Consider the following 23,149-nt stretch of genomic DNA (forward strand, 5'->3'; position numbering starts at 1 on the left):
TATTAACAAGGGTTTGCGATTTTTATGATTATTTTCACATTATTGACTTATTGAATTACGTTTTTTGCAGACCTGTGCATGTCGCTCCTGTTAAATTCGTTCCATCTGTTCTTCGTAATCGTTCCCGAGATCCCAACAAGGATTTCTCATCTTCCACATCTTCTTCTGTCACTGATGTTGTAAGTTTGTGGCTTTTATTTCCTAAAACCCGAAAACAGCATTTATAAGAATTATCTGTGTTGATTATAATTTTTTAAAAGAACGCATTGCTATGAGTCAAAGGAATACCGTATTTACTCGATTGTAAGTCCCCCCTTTATTTTAAACAGCCCCTAATTGTAAGCTGTATGTTTAGGTGTTAAAAATAATTAGAGTCTGTCTCTATTGTAAGCCGCTTGTTGTAATATTAAGACATTAATCTAAAGAATGTATTAGTTCATAAGAAAGTTGACTGCAACATTTTTTAAAACACAGGGCAGATAAAACAATTATTGACATGACATTAAAAATGTAAGCCACCCTCGATTGCAAACTGCACAAACTTGTAGGGTATGAACATATTTTAGCTGCAACTTAGATTTAAATAAACATGGTGGTCTTGTAAGTGTTGTCCTAAAGGAAGTTAGTGTTTTTAAGCCATTGTTTCATGTCAGGCATCAAGTGGAAGAGATGTTGGTGACACCCCATCAACTACTCCTTCTATGGATCGCAAGGAAACAAGGTAGGACTTGAAAATTTTCCTTATAAATAATGCAAAAATGTAACTTTACACCAGGGTGTAATCATTTGGGTCTGTTGGTCAGATCAGTAAAAAGAGGCTTTTTAATGAAATATTAAAGGGATTTTCAATTTTTTGTTTCCACATGAGATAATGTGCTTAAAGTGAGATGTTCGTCCATGCATTTAGAAGTTTTGCTTCGGTAAATCTTTAATTCTTTTTTGAACAACTTTCATTAATTAAAATATTACAGACTTATGCCAATGATGCAAAATATGTATCCACTAGAGCAGGGCTACTCAAACTTTCTTGCTCTGCGACCCCATTTTACAACATAAATTTCTACGCGACCCCTTGATGGGTATAGCCAAGGGGTGAACAACCTTTCCGCTATGACGGCCGCATCACAGATCTTTATTTCACAAACGGCCGCCAATTGCCTGCTTGCTTTGGTTTTAAAATTACTGATGTAAAGAAATACTTATATTATATATATATATATATATATATATACCATCTAATGGCGCCTAAAAAAACTTGACACACAGATTGACAGTCTGATCTTTTATCACGTCATAATCTATATTCTGATGTTTGTGGTATCTGCTTTTTCACATTGTTTGCACACAATAGACACAAATCAGTCTGGCGCCCATGGCTACTAAGCTGGTAATGGTAATAAGTTCCATAAAAAGTGTTTAGAGCAGTTTGAAAATCAAAATAATTTGAGTTTTTATTTACATTCTGGGTCTGAAAACTCTAGAAATTGAAATTGTTTCCCTTTTATAGGGTCTGATAACATTCCATCAAACTTACTATAAACCCTATAAAAATAACAAAAGGCACTTTATGTACTGGAGCAATAAATCCATACTAATACATTGGTTAATGGTTAAGATATAAACAACTTGGAAAAAATTCAGTTGGTGTTTTTTTGCAGCAAAAGAAAGAGCAGTCGATCTCCGAAACGCACAACGACAAAGTCCCACTCCAGTCGGTCACGGTCAGCCCATGGCCCACCTCAGCCATCACATAAACACAGTCGGCAGATGTCAAGTGACAGTCAACCTTCCAGTGCAAGTGACAGAATAACCAAGCAGCAACAATCTTCGAACACAAAATCACGGTATTGTAACAGTGGAGATTTACAGAAAACAGAGCAATTGATTTAGCACCAGCTAACAATTTTAACATTTTAGTGTTTTGCATACACTTAGTTGCTTTAACTTTTTTAAATATTTTTACTGAATTATGTCAATTTTATATTTTAACTATTTTTGTATATCCCACAGCAGGAAGTATGATCATCAGGGACTATAAAAAAGAATGTTTTTATATTTAATTTTGATCTCTGAGTTATTTTGACCTCAGGTCTTTAAAGGCTTTGCAACTAATAATACACTAACTTTTGTCCATCCTGTATTATTTTGCTTTCTGTATTTACATGATTTACTTAATAATTTCATTTCTTTAGTTCCAATCCCACTCGGAGTGGGACAAAACAACCCAGCTCACCTCGTACAAGGAGCAAGTATAATGATGAATATGAGGAACTAACAAACACTAGAAGGTGGGTAAATAGCATAAGCCAACATAAACTAAAAAAGGTTCTAAAATCATTGCTGTTAGGGTGTTTACTTTTGCTTAGTTAATGTAAACAAACTTGCAATACAGGCATTTTTCTCATATGTTTATGTCCCTAAAATGTACATAGTTAATTTGGACCTCGTTGGGGTTAGGGAAAGATCTGAATTAACCGATGTTAGTTGAGATAAGTTTTACCACATTACAAATCATTTGTACCTCAAGTTTTGTATTCATTAGGTAAATCTGGTTTAACCTGGGTTTACTGTACATCTACATGTATATGTATCTTTATACAAATAACTTAACCACATCTTTGTATTGTATTTGTAAAATTAGGACAAAATCTCCAATAACATCCAATTAATTTAGAACCACGCCTCGCTCAATGCGAAAGTTCCAGGAGATGACTAACCTCCCATCACCACGGCAACAAGCTGTGGCCCATGCTGTCAAGTTTGGTTTCCCTGGAAACGAAGGTGTCATTCCATACATTGATGATGCTGCCGGTCCAGATGAACAACAGGTTTGCATGTTGTTAAAATAATGTACATTCAACTTACTTGATTTGTACTTTTAATGTCCACAGCATCACTAAATGTTTCTATGTTTACATGTTTTTGCCTTTCTATCAAGACTTTCTATCTGAAGAGAATTAGAAGCATATAAAACACAACAAAGTGAAAAAATGGAAAATAGGTGATCACTGCTTTAGGAGTTTTTTTACCAAGGTTTAAAAATTTTACAGAAATCCTCCCAACATCATCATCGTTCCGCTTCAGCTGGTAACACCGCTGATCCTGAAGTGATCCGAAGAGCTCTTCCTCTCTCGCGTGGAAGCAAAAGAGGAAGAATGAGGAGGCGGAGAAGTAGAAGTCCAAATCGAAGAACCAGTTATATGGAAGCAATGGAATCAAGTGAAGACTTAACTGTGAGTTATCAGAAACATGTTGCGTTCCATTCTTTTTCTCCTTTGTTTATCGTGCACTGTACTATGCTCATTTTGTGTTATCTACCCTGATGAAGGTGACCTGTATAGGATGTTGAAAGTTCTGTATAAACAACAATTCCCAGAAGAGCTCTATAAAATTGATACTATGCCTGGCAGCAACAGCTTATATACAGAAACATTTTTTTTTAATTTATTTTTACACCTACACTGCTACAGTTAACCTCAATTAATCTGGGCCTGTTTAAAAAAAAATTGTCCCAGTTAGACAAAAATCCAGATTAAAAAGTGTCGATTATTTTAAGCCTCAGCACATTACAAAGCATTTGTACTAGTTTTGTCCAAATTAGGCATAAGTTTTGTCTGATGGCTCTGCATTAACCAAATACAGTTTATCTAAGATTGTGGTGTATTTCACTGACAATAATGTGTTTCTTAAAAATAAACAGCCACTTTAGATTTAAATTATCATAAATCTTATTCTACAAAATTTTGTCAAGATTATTACCCCAAATCTACTGAAGGAATAGGGACATTTGTTTTGTGTATATTCAGGGGTAATACTTTAAGTTTTGCCACTTTAAAGCAGTTCATTTTTCAACTTGAATCAGTGGCTATATTAAGGCTTCTTATCATACTTATATTTTACCCCCAGCCTGACCCCGACACTGATGGATCATCATACAGCATTGTAAGAACAAGTTCTGGAAAAGACTACAGGCTGAGTGAGTAACAACAAGGTCTTATACTGTGTCATATGTAATGTTAAAAACATATTTGTTTAAGGGCCTCTTCTATTAATTAAACTGGTGTTGTTTGTTGGTACTGTTTAATTGTGATTGTTCTCACATTTTTTTATGAATACTTTCTTGAACATTGGTTTAAATTTCTTTAACATTGCATGCATATTCTGTTACATTTGAGTTATCCTGTGTCCCTTTAAATTAAGAATAATGCTTCTTTTAAAGTGATGTTTTCAATATTAATTATTTACAGGCAAATTTGGTCGAAGTAATTCAGCAGACAGCATCTTGTCCACGGTAGAACCAATCCAAAAAGTTGTAATGCGAAGAGTAAAAAGATCAAACAGTGCAGGTACCATGACAAAATATGTTTTTTCTCACAGTTTTTGTCACCATCTTCACTTATATTGCATTGTACACTTTATAACATTAATAGAAATACTACAGGTGGCAATACCTGCTGGCATATTTTACAATGACATATATACATTATTGTGACTACCATTTTGACCTAGTAGCATTCTTGTGGTGGTGTATATGCTAGGCTTATCATTCCAACACTGATTCTGACTCCTGTAGGTTTATGAAATTGACACGATTCAATCAGATTAAATTGGTGAAAACTGCTAACTCAGTAACTGGAAAATATGAGGCTTCACTTCATATTATGAATAGTTACAGATGGTTGTTTGTGTAATTTTAAACAGAGTTATACAAGGTGGAGGTTTTATTTTTGCTATTTTAGAGTGGTTATTTAGTGAAACAGGTTGTTATCTGTTATCAGAAACTGAAAGTTGACAATTTAAAAACACTTACCAGTTATGTCTGGGTTGTTTATCTTGTGATCTTCACTGGATATGACCAAACAGACCTGAAAGCGGTGCAGAAAGTGTTTAAAAAAGCCAATAAGAATTAAATAGCATCATGTGTCATTGTATAATGTGTATTTAGTCACAAGTTTTGAGTTTAGGTCTGAATTTTTTCTTGAATTGATAATTCTCAGGGCAATGATTAATTAGTTCTAATCTTATATTTTTTGTGATTAGTGATTTGACGTCTTGAAAGGATGCTTAATGGCTAATGGCTTGTTGTAAAACTGAGTGTGCAAAAATCTATGCAGTTTATTTCCATACATGGGCATTGTTTTTGATATAAGCTAAACATATGGCAAAACCCTAGAACCTAAAATCTAAGCTAGGCCTTACTTTTTGCAACAAGGTGTGCTATTAGTCCTTATTTCGGTCGTTAGAATTTCACATAAATCTTTACAAGTTTCCTATTTGTTGTTGTAAACTATTTGACAGCGCCATACGCGTGCACCGGATAACACACGTTACCATAGCAGCGACAGGAAACGGTTCGACAGGAAGTTAATTCATAATGCTGCTTCGAGATTTATAACCCAAGGCTTAATGCTACACGCTAAACAGGACAGTAAAGAAACAAACATTAAGGCTGCCAAAGTGGCTAAGCTGTGCTCGCCGGTCATTTGAGGGCAGTTTTGATGATGATTAGTTACTAAGATGTATGACTTGGCTTAGTAGTGCGTTTAAATGGTCAAATGTGTATCACTTTAAAGTGACATCTGAGTATTAGCTTCTGGAATGAATAGGGTTTGTGCACAGTTGGGCCTAGTTCAGTTGTTTCACAAATAGGCATACTTTTCTAAACTTAGGGGTGAGATTTAGGATGATGATCAAAAAGATCAAAGGGGAGCAAAAAGTACCCAAGAACAGCTGAGAAAGAAAAAAAAGCTAATATAGTACAAAGTTTACTGTGGAGTCAGTTTCTGTTGCAAACAATAAAATAGAAAGTGAAACTGTTGTGCTGCAGGAGTAAAGTGCAATACATAGTCGCACAGAGTTGGTTGCTCATTGGTATGATTTACAGTGTCCCACTTAAATCTGTCCTGACGTATGTAGCGACAGTCATTGATGTTTCCTCTTCAGGGCAGCATTACCTACCTACACGGTGACGCGAAAGTTAGAGAGGAGCAGGTATTTGCTGTTGTACTAAACTTGTACGGAGCAGTTCCTGTTCTGTAGGTGTACTGAGGGACAGTAAAAGCATATTTTGTTGCATGAAAAGGCTAAAAGTGGATGTTTTCTGGTAATGGTGCAGAACATAGATACAAAAGTATACAATGTGATTTTTATGTATTACAAAATTACAGTTGTATTCTCAAATTGAAGGAAATTTGAAATGTTTTTGTGATTAGATCGAAACTCAATAAAAGCAATTCATCGCCGTTCTTATCAAATTGCCACAAGTGCCAATACTGCAGCAACACCTGATCAAGACCAACTACGGTAAGATATCTATTCATTATTAGTGTGTGACCAAAATAGATCGATTGATATTTATTTTGTTTGTTGTTGGTAAATATATATGAAATTCAAATGATTTCCATTTTAAATTGATTGATGGCAAGATGTTCATTCATCTATAGTTATACATGCAAATATTTTGTAACGATTTCAATTGTTTGTGGTATAGTTATTGCTATGATTGCGGAATAGAATATAACTCAGTACAGTTTAGTATTTAAATATTATTTATGGCGATCTATTGAAAAGATACGAAACCAAAGTTTTGAGTGGTTAGAGCAAATATCACAAAGAAATAAATAAATATAAAAGTAAATTACAAAATGCTTGCCTGCTGATTTTGGAATCACTCGACATTCAGGAACACAGCCCCGAGCTAAATGTAGACCAAAATTCGACCCCTTTATACCTTTTTAACACATGACTTTTTATCGCCGTTATCTTTACGTTTTAACCTTCCTTTCGCGCTTGTGTTTTTTTTGCCTTTTTTACTGCTTTTACTGGTTTTACGTGCTGCTTTATTTTAGATTTATTCATTTGGGAATGACACAAGTTGATATCGAAACGTCATGCTTTATACAAATATATTGGCTTCTTTGTTTCTGGTTAAATCACAAAATAATTGTTAAATATATTTTCTCTGCCAGGCCTGTTGAATGATTTTTGTTAACAGCACCTTGCTGGTTACCCACATACCAACATTGTACCAAAAACTTTAAAGAGCTACAATATATTGTTTGGATGTGGGTTAGGGTGGTTTGCTGTTGTCCATCTGTGTGTGTTATATTTAAGTGACAAACTCATTCAGTGGCATTGAAAATAGATGCTGTGCTCAACATCATTTCAAAAAATATATGAAACTTAAAATAATGTGTTTTTAGTTTTTTGGCATAGCCATATCAAATTGGCATCTACATGAAGAATGTTAACATTAGTTTCTGTTTGTGTTGTAGAACCCCAGTTCACAAACGTCAGCCGAGCATCCGCAAGCTGAAGAACTTCTTTGGAGAATCGGTAGGTGTTTTACCCAATAAAATAAAATAATTAAAAATTGTATGCTGTCCGCTTACAAAGGCAGATAGAAAAAAAGAGCTGAATTGGTTCTGAAATTGTCGTGTTGATTTATTATCTCCTTTTTGCTTGTTTGATAAATTGACTTTACAGTTTTTAGTAAATCATTGTTACTTTTAGCACTCTATAAAATATTTATTTTTTGTTTATTTATTTTTGGTTGCACACACAGGGGGGAGAAAGAGTAAGTTTGTTGTTGTCAGTAGTCAGTAGTTGATGTGTGTGTGTTAATTTTATGTCTAAAAATTAGCACAAAGCTTAAGTAATTTGAGCAAAAGTTTTTTTGTTTGTAACAACAAAATGCTTTTGATTTTAGTTTTTAAATCTGTTTAACCTCATAACTATCTTTTTGCAAATTAAATCTTTTAACATCTCCTGTATTGAAATAATGTAAAAGTGTGTGGTTCAACTGTTTGATTTTTAAAAGCGGAATTACTAATCTGATAGTTTTTTCATATTGCTTTTATTGTAGCCTTTTTCTTTATGTGTCACTTTTTTGGCTTGCAAGTCAATAAGTGTTTATTCCCTGGCAATAATCAACCAGAAGTTTTTCACTTCAAATTGTTAGCCTTTCCAAAAGTGTAGTATTTTTCATTAATTGCTGCTCATATTTTGAGTGCAACTCACAATATTTTTTCTCGCTGTGACTAACACCAAATTTAATCACCACATATAATAAATATAAATATAATGTACTAAGCAGATTTTTCTTGAAATGCAGACACCACAGATAGTGGAGGCTCAGGTAGACGAGGGCCGACGTGGCTCTCGGGCCCGCTTTATCCAGCCTGTCCCAACCTTGGAACTAAATGAGTATGATGATACAGTTATCAGAGAAGGATTTCTCTTCTTCAAGGTAAATCTTTTGACCCTACCATTTTAAATTTGTTGTGGTGAAATGAAGTCTGGTAATGAGAGATTACTTGTTTTTTATTAAATAGTTTTGACAAAATTGGAAATTAATACCTTGTTTTGACATGTTTAGTCTTTTTTTCTTTTTCAAAAATATTACATTATTAAGTTCATGCCAAATTTGACTTTATTGACTTTAAATTTGTTGTCATACTTGTGATTTTACAGAAGTTGAATATTTTTTTTTAAGTTTTCTATTTTGATGTCCAATAACATTAAACACTGTTGTGTTCACACAAAAGTTATTAGTTTCTAATTTCATAATTTAACATTTATGTGATTAATTAGGTTGCCACCATTGAAAAAGGCAAGCGCACCAGCTCACAAAAGTTGTGGAAAACTATCTGGGTGGTTTTGAAGGAACAAATGTTGTATCTTTGTAAAGACTGGAGAACAAAACAAGTACAATACACATACACTAGATGGCACATGAGAGTTTTGTTGTGTAAAGTTTTTTGGAGTTTCCTTTTTGAGAGCATCAATTTTAAGCAATGCATTATCTCAACATCGCCACGCTTAAGCTTTTTCAAAAAGTTTTTGGGCACTTATTTACTCCAATGCTTAATCAGTTGGGGGTTTCTTGTAGTTGTAACACTATTACAGAACAGATTTAGGTGGATTTATCACCTATTTATACTAACAAAGAACATTTTCTATTTTACACATAAAATTGCTGAAGTTAAATAGTTTAACGTTGCTACCCTAACATGGACTAATTTGTGCTTAGAACTTCGCTGACCTAATTTAAAACTAACCTATACAAAAATATGTTACCTCTAAATTTTATGTTACCTTGTCATGTTTAATTTGTAGGAAACATCAGCACCTGTTATGAATGGTTCTCCTCATAACACCAGTGGTTCACAGCCTCCAAGTCAGCTCATACTGGAAGAGGAAGAACCACTTAATATCCAAGGATCTCTTGTCTCCATCGCATACAACTACACCAAGAGAAGGAATGTTTTTAAAGTCACAACCGGTATCGGATCAGAATACCTATTTCAGGTGAATATTATTTCACTTTAAGATGAACAAGAGTAGCGTAATATTTGTGTTTTTTTCTCATTTGGGATTTGGTGTATAACCAGTGGTGGGATTCTATTTTTTTGTCAGCCGGTTCTATCACAAAAGTCATATTTTTCAGCCGGTTCTGTTACAAAAAGTCCATTGACAGAAACCAGTATTGTTAGCCGGTTTGCTGATCTCATAAATTTCGTGAGACGGTTCTATAAAACCAGTGCGAACCGGCTGAATCCCACCAGTGTGTACAACTTATAGTTGAGCTTATAAACAAACACTGTAGAAAGTACAAATTGGTAAAAAAAATATTGTTAAAAAGATTAGTTATTTGTATTTTTACAAAGATAAATTGTGCATCTTTTAAACTCATGTAACATTTCATTGATCTGAATTACAGGCTGAGGACAGGGATGACATGCTTGCCTGGATAAATTCAATCCAGGTCAGTGGTAACCATGACAACGAGGATGGTGAGGTTATAATCAATGAAGACCTGATCCTTCGCAAAACCAATCAGCATGAATCTGGGTAAGTCGAAAAAGTTTTTTCATGAAATATTTTTACAAAGTAAAAGCACTTATCACAGTATTTTTTATTAAACATTTTTAAGCAAGAAGTTCTATACTATGTTGCTAATTGCCTAATTCTGTAGAATTTCAAGCCTAAACATTTTTATACTAAATACATGAAATATAGAGTAATTGCTTAAAACAAGTAGTTACTAAATACATCAAATGTTTTGAAATTTATGAATATTATTTTATGAATATTATTCAGCACATGATGTAATATGTTTTTCAGCTATATTTAAGTTCTGCATACCACAAACAGAATGACATAATATTAGAACACACAACTCATCAGCTTACTATACCAAAATAAATCGGCACAATGTTCAAAATCGGCTAATTTCAGACTTCAGTATAGAATCAATGATTACTAGTTTTAATTCAAAAATCTTGCACTAATTTCACATCAAAAATACTTCACAAAAATCCATCAAAAAACGTGCAATTAGGGTTACAAATTATTATACAGATTAACACATTATGTATTTTTAACAATAATTCACACCTGCTATCTGGTAGAGTCTACTTAAACTCTTCCTAAAATGAATGTTTGAATGATGTAATCTTTCTCCCATCGAAGATAATGATGAATCATTTTTGTTTGTCACTGTGCCAAATGTTTGAGTAATCAGTCGTATTTTGTATAACTGTCTGCTGCTTTTCCACATGAGCATATGAAATAGTTTCTTTTATGCAGAAATTCTGGCAAATCGGCCATGGTGCTTAAATGAAAAGTTTTAAATACTGATGGAAAAAGGTTTTACTTACATACTGGGCAAAGGTCCAAAAGTTGCTTGGTACTGATGGTGTACTGAATTAGACAAATATTTAAATACCTATATGAGGTTGCATGTAGCTGTAATTTGAAATGTTTTGAAAATGAGTGTATAATAGTTAAGTTTAACTCTCTTTACAGATTATGTGAAGGCTTGCATTAGAGCAGTGCAGTACAAGGTCAAAAAGTTTTTTGATTTTTGTTTCATCAAAACAAAGTTGTTTGATCAAATTAAGCCCAAAATCAACATGTAATTGCCAAACTAATCAATCCACAGTACTTCATGACCAATTAGTGGCACTTCAATTGCACATATTGGCCTCAAAAACCAATATGTCTGATGACAGCAAGGCACGACTCAAATGACGAAAACATTTCGCTGTGTAAAATCCCACATGCTAGTAGGCATAGTTGTGACCAGTTTGCAGCTTCCTTTCCCCCAAATTGAGCACTTTGGGTGGCGGCATGCACGCACACACACTCTCAGCGTCATAACTTCCTGTGCTGAATTTGACGATGTTAAAGTGAACGGTAGTGTTGCATAAGCAACTTGGTGAGTTTGATCAGTTTTATTCTTTTTACTGATATTTTTTGACATAATACCAAACCCAAAGTTATAGAAAAAGGTTTACAGAGGTTCTATCATATCGATAAAGTATAAAAAGTAAGTTTATTTAGGTTTGGTTTGTTCTGTATGCTAAACGCTTTACAAGGAAGTAGTAGTGTGGGTGGCTGTTGCCAGGATTAACTGTGTACATTGAGGTATAGGAACAGTTGTATACAAATTATAAGTGGATTAATCACCTATAATATCCTGCTATTGTAGTTTTGTTTGCTTTGTTAAACACAGTTTACAGAAAGATAGTTGAAAGTATTTTTTAATTTTGTTGTAAATCAGACATTTGAGCCACTTTCTTGAGGATATTATAATCAGTATTTCTTGTTATTAGATAGCTTTTTTAATGTTTTATGTAAGATCAGGCAGATTTTTAGGAATTGTCAGGTTAATGGCCTAGAATTGGTAAACAACCTTTTCATTTAAATTGTAATTTTAAAGAGCTTTAGGAATAGGGAAACAGACAAAAATACAATTGATAGTGTGCTTGCAAATTCAAACAACATCCTTCCCTGAATGCCTCTGCGGGGTCAGCGGTCGGTCTCCTTTCAGGAACCCAAGTACAAAAACCGTGATACCGATGACTCATGTGTTCTATCGAGCTACAAAAAGTTGCCTGAATCTCCCAAGTTGTACAGAGGAGTCAACAAAGTTGCACTACCTAGGAGCAAATCCGATCCCACTCGTATAAAAGTTCCAAGTCACCCATTACTGTTTCCAAGCATCTCTGAAAACGAAAACGCATCTGCTGATATAAACTTTGCACCTGCACCGTATCATACTGTACCACTTGCAAGGCATCCAATCAAGCCTAAACCACCAAGTAAATCTAAGCGTGTAAAGGCACTCAGCAAAATCGACCTGGCAAACATTTCATCACCCAAGCCTCTGGATCTTCATGGTATACCCAATGGACTATTGGACTTAGATGCGGCGCCAACAGCGGACCAGCCAATACTGTACAGACGACAGAAATCCTCCCCTGTATCATCTGATGAAAAAGCCAAAAGGAATCGCCGAAGAGGTTTTATACTAGAACAGGAAAGCATAGAATCCACCACTTCTGATACTTTGGAAATATCTGAACCTGTCCTTATTTCACATGCATCACAAGAAGCTATAGCAAATAACATCATCGACATTTCACAGTTAAAGTTGCGTACTCGCGAAGAACAGGATCAAGTTTCTAAAAAGTTCGCTTCAAACGAAAACCTTTCATCTATTTCACCAGCAACTTCACTCACAGATCTGCGTGGTATCGAAACGAACGGCAAAACTAAACACAAAGTCAAACAAGAAAAGTTTAAAAAGCCAAAACCTAAAGCAATACAACAACTCAAAGACTCTGAAACAAATAGAAGCAGCTCAGGTAGAATGGCTGACAAAATCCAAAGAACCATTAAAGCATTGTATGATGGAAATCATCGAAGGCAGTCTTTTGAGAAACTCACCGATGAAGATGAAATAGATGAAGAAAAAGAGTGGAAAAAACCTGTTGAACCAAGGTTCTGTCTAATTCTAGTCCTCAGCAAGCATTTGTTAATAGACTCTTTTCTGTTTGCCTGTGGTTTGCATATGTTTATGTTTCTTCCATAAGGGTATTAAGTGGAGCTAAATCTTTCTGGTTTATGATTTTTGTGAAGCTAAGTTGATAAAGTGAAGAAAGTGAACAAAAGTAAAAGCATCATACTTAAAAACACTATGCACTGACTTGCAAAGTAATTTAAACAAGAACATAACTGCCAGAGAACTTGACAACCTGCACTGATGATGACAACAGCAATTGTTGAAATGTATGCATGATGTATTCTACATACACAAGTTCTTTGGCAGTTCTGTTTTTGATCAAATTAAAAGCACCAAGTTCCAATCATTTGACATACAAAACCACATCATATTCTTAGGTACACAGCAATTATACTACAAATTTCTGTGGTATAAACCTATTTTTTACAACAATCTTTGTGAATATTCTATACACATACAGATTTTCTTTTCTTTCCCTACCTTCCCCAAGACTGTACAAAAAGTTTCAGCTAAGGTAGAGTCACCGACGTTTTGTCTACACCCCTCAACAATTTCAAATCCTACATTACCCATATTCACAAATCACATGCTTAAGCATGCATGGCATTGCCCAAGTTTATAAAATTTGACAATTGCTGTTGCTTCTGGCTTCCAAAAATCATTATTTTGTGTGCATGTGTTTGTGATCATTATAGGTTGCTGTTTATCATTTGTGAAAAAAATAACATCATGCGACTTAATGTACTTTACCCTGTGTTTGTTTTCAGCCCTAAGCCAGACAAAAAAACAGGAAGAAAGAGTCGTTCACCAAAGACGGTTCGAAGACCACAAGTGCCTATTAAAGATTGTAAGTTTTGTTTTGGTTGGCAATAAGTGAGCATTTACTTTCACATCAATAGTTAAATGTATTATCCATTATACTTAACTCCTTTTATGTCACAAACATTTAAACTTGAAAACAATATGTTGTAACATTATTATGGGTCCCCTTCCCTGAAGGGGACACATATTGATTTTACTCAAAATGTTTTTGTTTTTTTTTCTTTTGTTTTCTTTCATTTTTCTTCTCCCCAAAGTTTGTCCGACTCGTTTTTCCATCAAATCCTTGATGGATTTGGATGAAATTTACACAGATGGTAGATGTAGTTATGTAGATGTGCATCCCACTTTGTTTTTGTTCATAACCCCGGTATTTACCCCGCTAGCCCCCTAAAATGGGTATTTTTTCCCCGAAGTTTGTCCGACTCGTTTTTCTATCAAATGTTTGATGGATTCAGCTGAAATTTACACAGACGGTAGATGTGCATCCCACTTTGTTTTTGTTGACAACCCCAGTATTTACCCCGCTAGCCCCCTAAAATGTTTTTTTTCCCGAAGTTTGTCTGACTCGTTTTGCCATCAAATGCTTGATGGATGTGGCTGAAACTTATACAGATGGTAGATGTAGTTATGTAGATGTGCATCCCACTTTGTTTTTGTTGATAACCCCAGTATTTACCCCGCTAGCCCCCTAAAATGTTTTTCCCCCGAAGTTTGTCTGACTCGTTTTGCCATCAAATGCTTGATGGATGTGGCTGAAACTTATACAGATGGTAGATATAGTTATGTAGATGTGCATCCCACTTTGTTTGTCCGGATAACCCTAGTATTTACCCCATTAGCCCCCTAAAAGGGGTGAGTTTATAAACAATGTCAGAATTGGCTAAAATTTGGATAGCTTGTAAAGTATGCCAATTATCGTTATTGCGTCATTGCAGTTCGGGGGTTGTTAACAGCCCTTTGATGTCAGAAACATTAACAGTTGTTGCTCAAAACACCTCTAGTGGTTGAAATTTTAAACGTTGGCAGATTGGACTGAAATTTTGGAGTACTATTGATTGAGTCATGGTGGTTTCCTTCGTTTAAGTTTGTGTGTGTTGAACCTCAATTAGTTATCCTACTTACTCATTGTTATCTATTGAAATGCATTATCTACAACTTTGCATGTGTGGGGACCCATGAGTTTTTGCTTGCAGAAACAACCAAGGTTATAAAAGACGATGGCTAATATAGGACCCAATATAAATAAGTGTAGGAAATATATTAATGTTTTAAAATATGCTATAGTGTATGTGCAAGGGCAATATGTGCTAAGCCACCCTTCTAGTTATGACTTGGTTTGCATTCAAAGATCATAGCCTAAATCATTTTGTAATGTACAAAACACTTTCAAATTATGTAAAATATCCAGGTTGGTGCCCAGTTGTGGCATAAACAGAATAGGTAAGGCAGGGCTTTTTAGCCTGTTACTCCCAACATACTGGAATGCCATTGGATGGCTACACTAGCCATTCTGGGCTATCTCTTGGCACCTGCTGCTCTGATGAGACCTTATAGGTCGAAACACTGTGCACTGTCTACAACTTTCAAATTATCCCCCCAAAACAAGGACTCTATAAATAAGTTTAAATGCTAAGTGATACCAGACCAGTCATTTCCTTATTGTCTAATCACCTGTTGTTGTTTTTGTGTAGTTGACGGGTCAAGGAGGTTTAAATGGCGTGGGAGTGTCAATCGAATTGTTCGTAAATTTGGACAAGGTCAGACCCTCATGCAAGGTCAAACATTTGATGTACACCTGGAAGATTGCCCTCCATCTCCTAACAATGAGGTATGAGCCCAGCAATGTGGAATGCTAACCAAAAAAATGTTTGTTTAAAAAAATATAGTAAACCTTGGTTAATATGGATCCATTTGGACCAAAACGTTTCTACTGATTAGGTGAAGATTTGATTTATCAGATGTCAATTAGTTTAATTCTTACCACATTATAAATCATTTGTAACTCGAGATTTGTCTAAACTAGGCAAAGATTTGGATTAAGCAATCAGTTCAACCATGGTTTACTGTATGATGTAAATAAGGTTTGGTTGCCATATTTGAACAACATCTTTTTCATGTAAAATTAATTTGTTTTCGAAAATGATTTTTTAGGTGCAAACAACTACTTTGCATTGTTATTAGTATATCAGAACCTTGTTTTCAATAAAAAAAAATCTCACATCACTTACTGTTTCTTTTTCAAGTGTGTCCCATATGTTGTGGAGTTATGTTGCCGAGTTGTAGAAGATCGAGGCCTAAACTTCATGGGAATATATCGTGTTCCTGGAAACAGTGGCACACTCACTGCTCTCCAAGATGAATTAAACTGCAAAGGACCTGACAACATTGATTTTGACGCTGATGAAAGGTTTCTTGAACTCAATGTCATTTCTTCTCTGCTCAAGTCCTTCTTCCGGAAGCTTCCGGATCCATTGTTTACTAATGGTAAGGTTTGAAATATAAATTTAATATTCAAGCTCTTAATACTAGTTGTTGAAATCAAACTGATTATACCAGTTTACCAAAATTTTGAATTTTTTTGCAAGGAAATGCAAATATATTTGAACATACAAGTTTTAAAATGCATTTGTTCCAAAACAGCATTTACAACATATCAGTTTTACAAAGTTTTTTGGATAATTTTGATGTGCTGAGTTAAATAGAATCACAATGTTATTGGCTTACAATTTACAGTGGTGTGTTTGCTGTTTCAGAATTGTATGATGATTTCATTGCAATGAATCGTAAGAAAGACAGTGAGGAAAGGTTGAATGGACTTAGACGTCTCATTCACATGTTGCCTGCTCCGCATTATGAAACTCTTAAGTTCCTTGTTGCACATCTGAAGCGAGTCTCTGATAATGCTGATGTTAATAAGGTTAGAAATAATCTTACTGTGGTTAAGTTGTCTGCACACAACTTTGCATAATCAACACTATGGCTCTCCTTTTTTCTAACAGATGGAAGTTCGAAATCTTGCCATAGTTTTTGGCCCGACACTTGTACGAAGCACGATCAGCGACAACATGGCCACCATGGTGACAGACATGTCTGACCAATGTCGTATTGTGGAGAGTGTATTACAACATGTAAGTATCACTGTCATATGTCAATCAGCAACTAGACTAGAACTCAACATTTTATCCACTGCCCACTTCTACACCAATGTTTAGTAATATAAAGCCATTTTCGCCCGAAGTCTATTGTACTGTATGACTAAGTATGCACTGCCTACCTAATTTTTCAACACTGCCAAAGGTGGGTGGTAGCTCCTATGTTTTGAAGCCATGAACTAGACCTACTAAAGCAAAACTGACCAGTAATTGTCACTGGGATGTTGAAAGAAACCTCGGGTAACTGATGACCATGTTGACCCTTTTATACATGCATTAGGATGAAATCTTTCAGTCTGCAATTGAGTGAACTTGTTGACTTCAAAAGATGATGTTCAAATACTTTAAAAAAATGGTGAACCAACTTTCCTTTCAGGCTTGCTGTATGCATATTTTACCTACTGTTTGCTTCTCGCTTGTCATATGATTTTGCACTGTTTATAGGACTGATGAAAAAAAATGAGTTGTTTAAACCTGCAACAGTACAAGCCGTGTTCAATTTGATGTCTTTGTATTTAACCCCTTATTTTATGGCACAGAGTTCTTCATTCTTCACTGGTGACCATGAAGAGATACCAACTTTTGTCAGGAGTTTTCATGTTTGAAAACATCAGTTTTCAAACAAACATGCGTTTTTTTTATTTTCCTTTTCTTGATCAATCTTGTTGCAGTGAAGTTTGCTTTTAAGTTCCATCTTCAGGCAGAAATGACTGGAAATTTTGTCATGTTAAGTGACAAATTTTTGTTTCTAATTGCATTACTTTTTTTAATTTTGTTAAAATGAGCATTTCTAAAATGCAGACAAACCAAGCTTGGCTCTCTATTGCATTTTGTTAAACATTGTTATTGAATTAGTTGATAAAACTTTGTCTGATGTTGCACTAGTCTTGCCATTTTAGGTGGCTGTGATTCTGCCTTTACATTGTTTCCCATTTTGTAGCCTATTTATGCGGTTGTCCTGCTTCTGGTTGACTTGTTGCAAGCTCTTCTATCATGTAAAGGAACTGCACCGACTACACATTCCCACCTCTTGCCTGAGCAAAATATATATAATGTGCAAAATGCATTCACGGTCTAGCGCTGGTTGTGGGGCCAAACTGCCATTCCATTCTTTGTTACATAATAGTCATTACCTGTTACTTATAAATATGAGGTATTTTGTGCCTGTAGCAGGACACATTTTTACATATTGTTATGAAGGCACTTTCAGTTTGTATTTATCACACTAATGTCAGAAATATGCCACCGACATCATCAGTACGTAGGTGACTGTGATTTTTCCGGCAGTGGTACTTTTACTTTTTTGTAGCAAGTGCTTTTACTTGTCTTACATTCCTTTATTGCCAAAAAATTGTAATAAAACTCACTTGGCTTGGTGAAGTTATCGAGTCCAGGCAGTGTTTTCATGTGACAAATTTGGTCAGAAATTGTACAACGCAGGGAGAAGGCAGTAACATGTTATGTGATGTCATAATTGAGCACATCCTGTCTCGCTGCATGAATGCAACAGCTTGAATTAAGGATTAGTTGCTTCCTGTGTCGCTTGGTGTCACTGCAATTACTGATTTTCTCTCCCACAGTGATCAATATGTCAATGTTTACGGATAAATTGAAGCACTTGATGGTACTTTGGAAAGTTAAAGGGTAAAAAATAAACTTTTAGTTTGCTTTCATTTCTCTGTGGATGAACTATTTGTTTTATGTTTTGAGATTCTCTTTTTGTTTTCTCTTTTCTTTAGATTGCGTATAATTAAAATCAATTGAGAGGTCTGGGAAAAAAGCACAATCAATTCTGATTTGATTAGCTGTTTTTGGTTTATTTTAAACTCTTGGTTCCATTCAGTTGCCTTTTTTGTCATTGCAAATGATCCAATTTGATTCAGTAGCAACAACTGTCAGTGCTGTTTCTCAATTAGTTTAGTTATTGATCATGTTTTAGTTTTTCTCTTGTGTGGAGTTCGGTTGGCATTGTCTTTTCTTATTTAGTCTGAATGTGTATGTAAAAGCAAAAAACAATCAGTGAATTTCAATTTTCCATTGAACGGTTCAGTTATCATTATTATTTTTCCTGTCAATCTATACGCATGTATTTTTTTATGTAACTTTTATTTTGATGTTTTACAGGCTGAATGGTTTTTCACTGAAAGCAAAGATGAAGGAGAAGCAAAGGCTGAACTTTTGCCTCCTCCGCCAGTGGAAGAACACCATGAACCTGTCCCAAACATTAACCATTTGCTTGCCAACGTTGGCAGAACACCAGGGGATGAATCTGGTATGTAACTGTTGGTTTTCTCAGTTTTTCCTATATCTTTGTGAATTATTAAAAAATTTATGCAGTAAAGTTTGATTAAAGCAAAGAATTATGAAAAGTTTAGAATTGAATTTTGAAAACAAAATGAGGAGAAGTTATTTAGTAAAGGGCAAAAATATTTTAGTGAATTCTCTTAACTTCAAAAGTAATGCACAGATCAACTGATTACCAACAACAGAAGTGTTAATAGAGTTTGTAAAGTGCATGTAGTGTTATAAAAGTATGTTATACTACCCAATCAGATTAATATATATATATACAGACAAACACAGAATTTCCTGCCAGTATAGACAGTACAAGCCTAGTTTGTTGAGTAGATAATGCAAGTAGCTTCTAAGAAGTTGTATACAAAGCAGATTTTAAGAACAATTATGCTGGAATTTAGTGCAGAGAAGTTGGAGGAAATTGTGCTGGATCCTATGACAGGAAAAGTAAGTAAAACTTAATGTCTGGTTTATAATAGATTGTGGTTCTTTTATGTATGTCACATAGGTGATTCGGTCAAGAGATTATCTAGTATTTAATACAGTTCAATTTATAAACTTTATAGAGCTGTTCTGGAAATTGTATTTTTGCATGGACAGGTCGCCCTTTTCAGGATAAATAACATTGTATTAGAGGCCCAACAAATTATTATTGCACAGTATTTTCATTGCAAAGTGATTTGCTTGCATTAAATTCTTTTTTCCTTTGTTTAATGTGCACTGTTCTGCATACATACAGTGTCATTTACCCTGATGAAGGCGACCTGTATAGGACGTTGAAACGTTGGTTTTGAATCAATTGCCAGAAGAGCTTTATAAAGTTGAGATTTTACCTTGCAGCAACAGCTTATATGCAGTTTAGTTTATATTGTGCTGGATGTGTACAAAACATAGTTGTTTGTTTTCTTATTATGTATATCCTCACAGGCAACTTAAATTTATGTTAATAAATGCCAACTATTCAAGCATACCATCAGAGACTAAAACATAGAATTAAGTTATGTAACTGAGACTGACATTGTATGCTTACGTCATTTTATTTTGCTCACAAGCGGCCTTTTACTTTTGTCGAAGATCCTCCTGTGTTGCTAGCCTGTAAGTGTTGCTATGGTGATTGTGTTGTCATTGAGAATGAGACCACACAGTTTGCACTCATTTTCCTGCACTCACTCATGGGTGTTTTGTATTTTCATGTTGTACCAATTTTAAACTTGTCAAGGAGTGAATATGTCAAAAGCCATTCCTGTGTGTACATTTTGTCAATGTATTATCATGTGTGACTGTTGTGAATCATTAATATGTGATAAGTAGCCAAAATCATTTTGTATTGGATAATCCACTCAATTTAAAAACGGGAAAATTTCGGCAATTCTACTGATACTGAGATCTTTTCCTTTGCTATCATAATTTTGTACATTTCAAATTATCTGTGGAATGGATATTAACAGGTTTTGTTTTATTTATTTTCAGATAGCACAGAGTCATCAAAGTCCAAGGTGAGAATTACAACCGAATGCTTTTGCTTTTTGGCCTCAAAATATTTTGCAATTGCAGTTTAGTACTTGTTCTTCACTGTGATATAAAGCACATTTAACACCAGTTCTAGTTGCTTTTAGCTTTTGCTAATCGATTTTTGCCTGTTTGAAACGCTGGTGAATTAGTTTCAATACTTAAAAACATTGTTTTATGTGTACATATTGGTACACTTTTAAATCTAAAGTTGCCCGTTTGCTGTAAAATTTTCATTTATCCACTATTGCCATTTCTGTCTGCCATATATTCGATGTCCAACTTTTAATGGCCTTATGGGACTCCATGTTCTGTAAATAACCACTTGGTTAAACATGCTATATAATATAGTTGCTACATAGATGATACACTTTCATTGTAAACACCAACCACTATTCTTTAATGCAGAACTCCCTCGCCTCGGAGAAGGAGTCATTCTCTCGCGACGTGATGGACATGCTGTTGGGTGTGCGAAAGCGTTGGCTCAACAACCAAGGTACGCGAAAGGACGGCGGAAGCGAAAGCGACGATGAATATGGCTTCAAAGAAGCTGAACGACGACAAGCTAGAGCCGCCGTGGAAAGGAAAATGAAATCAGACGACTGCACCGACGAGCAAGTTAACATTCAACCTTCTAGTTATCAGGTCGCAAAAGCAGCAGCGTCCGAGTTACGCGCTGCGCAGGCCTCCAAAGACCAACACCTACCTCACGACATACAAAACCGCCTGTACGACTTTTACGTCGAGCATCTCGAGCGACTTGCCCGGACCGAGATGTCCCGACTCCCGCCACAGTTCACCTCATCGTCCGAGACCTCGCCGCAGGTCACACCCCGCCATAGTAACATATACGTCCCCCCGCCGGTGGTTCAACGTCCCTTACGGCGCAGCTCGGACAGTGCTGACCCCCGCGCTGGGAAGGAACACCCGAACCCGAAACGTCAGCTCAGTTCTCCGCCGTCTTCGCCTCCGCAGAACCTGCGTCGTGTGCACAAAGGCCCAGTGCTGTATGGGGATTCTCCGCTAAACCGGCGTTACACCAAGCACCCTGTCGGGCACGACTTTCGCGCTGCTCTCGCTACAAGCACACCAATGCACGGGGAATCCACGAAGCGACCTGCTGTGCCAAAACGTGGCAATATGTCGGAGTTGAGCTCGATTTCCCGGGAAGATGTTCGCGTGCATGAATCTGAATCAGATTCTGACACATCCATCTACGTCGGCGACACATTGGAAGAAAAGCTTAAAAATCTCACCAACTTGGATAAGAAGTTAGAACGGCGGCCATCGCGACGTTACGCAAAACCAGATGCAGTTGAACATCCATGGGGAGGGAAAAACGGTAATATGCCTGGCGCTCCTACAAAGGGAAAACTTCTCACTGCGCCATCACATCACGCTGGGGAACCTGTTCCCGTTGGCATGAAGAAATCAACGAGAGAATTGTACCAGGAAAGAAGAGCCATGCGGCAGCAACAACGAGAACAAGTAAAGGCTTCACGCGGGACCGGTAAGCCTTCGCGAAGAGAGGCTAACAGCGCAATGACCCGCTGCGCCTCCGATGAAAACGTCTTCAGTCGCGGAGATCCTAAACGGCAACATATACGCTCTCCTGTAGCCCAAGAGGAGAAACAGAACCGAAGACCTTCCACTGACCGCGTACGGCGTCGACATACGCTTGGTGGGAACGATTTCCCTGGACAGGATTTCTGGGCCAAAGCAGATCAAGACGAGTTCCATGGCTCGTTACAGAACGTGTCCGCGACCAGTCGATTAAAACCTCGAGTCTTGCAGAAACCAGATCGCGCCCCTGTACCCTGGCGAGTCGACCTAACATCACTTCGGACGAAGCACAAACAAAACACCAAGAAATCAGAGTCGTACATTTAACGAGCAGAGGATATTTTCTGCCCATGCTCGTATTCGTTTCTTTTTAGATTTTTATACCTTGCGTTGTGCGTCAAGTGCTAGCATTTCGTTACCTTACCTTATTTCTTTGCATTTTCGTTTCTTTAACCCGTTCGTTCTAATCCATCCTGCAGTCGTTCCCTTGCCCGCGTTGACCCATGCGGTTTCTCGTTTTGTTTTGATGACGTCAGAGATGACGTAACAGCGCGGAGGTTTCGTTCCGGCTTGCCATATTCCATTAGGACAACTAATTTTCATCGACCTTGATCGTTCCTATTTATTGCTGGGTTCGCGAGTTTTTGTTACACACGAAACGAGTTTTGACCGTTTTTCATTGTTTTTTCTCTCTCTTACTCACAAAGACATTTGATGATCAAAATAAACTACCACCTTACACTAAACTTGGCTTTTTTTATATAATTTTTGTTTGTGAAAAAATGCTCTGTTACGCACTCTTTTGAACGAAGTGAGTGAAAGTTTGCATAGGAATGGAAAGAAATCAAGTCCGCTTGTATGTGGGGACGCGTTAAAGATTTTTTTTAGCGAATTGGTTTGCGTTTATGACCTTGATTTTCATCAAGACGAAGAACGTTTCCTTATGGACTGCCTTCTTTTGAACCTACATGGTTGCATAAGTAAGTTTGCAAAAACC

The 23,149-nt window shown here is 36.1% G+C and overlaps 1 protein-coding gene across 3 annotated transcripts in view; it reads left to right on the top strand.

Moving 5' to 3' along the window:
• LOC145222192 (uncharacterized) overlaps positions 1-22,898 on the top strand; it is a 50,153-nt gene extending 27,255 nt beyond the window's left edge. For 2 of the 3 annotated variants that reach the window (XM_080088243.1, XM_080088244.1), the window contains exons 13-35: positions 71-179; positions 654-721; positions 1,659-1,844; positions 2,193-2,288; positions 2,675-2,828; positions 3,051-3,233; positions 3,907-3,976; positions 4,248-4,346; positions 6,213-6,303; positions 7,275-7,335; positions 7,565-7,576; positions 8,114-8,248; positions 8,593-8,706; positions 9,118-9,309; positions 9,722-9,852; positions 13,579-13,658; positions 15,325-15,461; positions 15,877-16,117; positions 16,387-16,550; positions 16,633-16,761; positions 18,910-19,057; positions 20,551-20,576; positions 20,998-22,898. In XM_080088243.1, coding sequence (XP_079944369.1) covers positions 71-179; positions 654-721; positions 1,659-1,844; positions 2,193-2,288; positions 2,675-2,828; positions 3,051-3,233; positions 3,907-3,976; positions 4,248-4,346; positions 6,213-6,303; positions 7,275-7,335; positions 7,565-7,576; positions 8,114-8,248; positions 8,593-8,706; positions 9,118-9,309; positions 9,722-9,852; positions 13,579-13,658; positions 15,325-15,461; positions 15,877-16,117; positions 16,387-16,550; positions 16,633-16,761; positions 18,910-19,057; positions 20,551-20,576; positions 20,998-22,479 — 4,108 coding nt within the window. In that variant the 3' untranslated portion in view covers positions 22,480-22,898. The remainder of the gene's footprint in view (positions 1-70; positions 180-653; positions 722-1,658; positions 1,845-2,192; positions 2,289-2,674; positions 2,829-3,050; positions 3,234-3,906; positions 3,977-4,247; positions 4,347-6,212; positions 6,304-7,274; positions 7,336-7,564; positions 7,577-8,113; positions 8,249-8,592; positions 8,707-9,117; positions 9,310-9,721; positions 9,853-13,578; positions 13,659-15,324; positions 15,462-15,876; positions 16,118-16,386; positions 16,551-16,632; positions 16,762-18,909; positions 19,058-20,550; positions 20,577-20,997) is intronic. The other variant, XM_080088245.1, reaches the window with a different exon arrangement.
• Positions 22,899-23,149: the final 251 nt, after the last annotated feature.

Source organism: Phallusia mammillata, chromosome 4, assembly GCF_965637545.1.
Source record: "Phallusia mammillata chromosome 4, kaPhaMamm4.hap1.1, whole genome shotgun sequence".
Lineage (NCBI taxonomy): Eukaryota > Metazoa > Chordata > Ascidiacea > Phlebobranchia > Ascidiidae > Phallusia > Phallusia mammillata.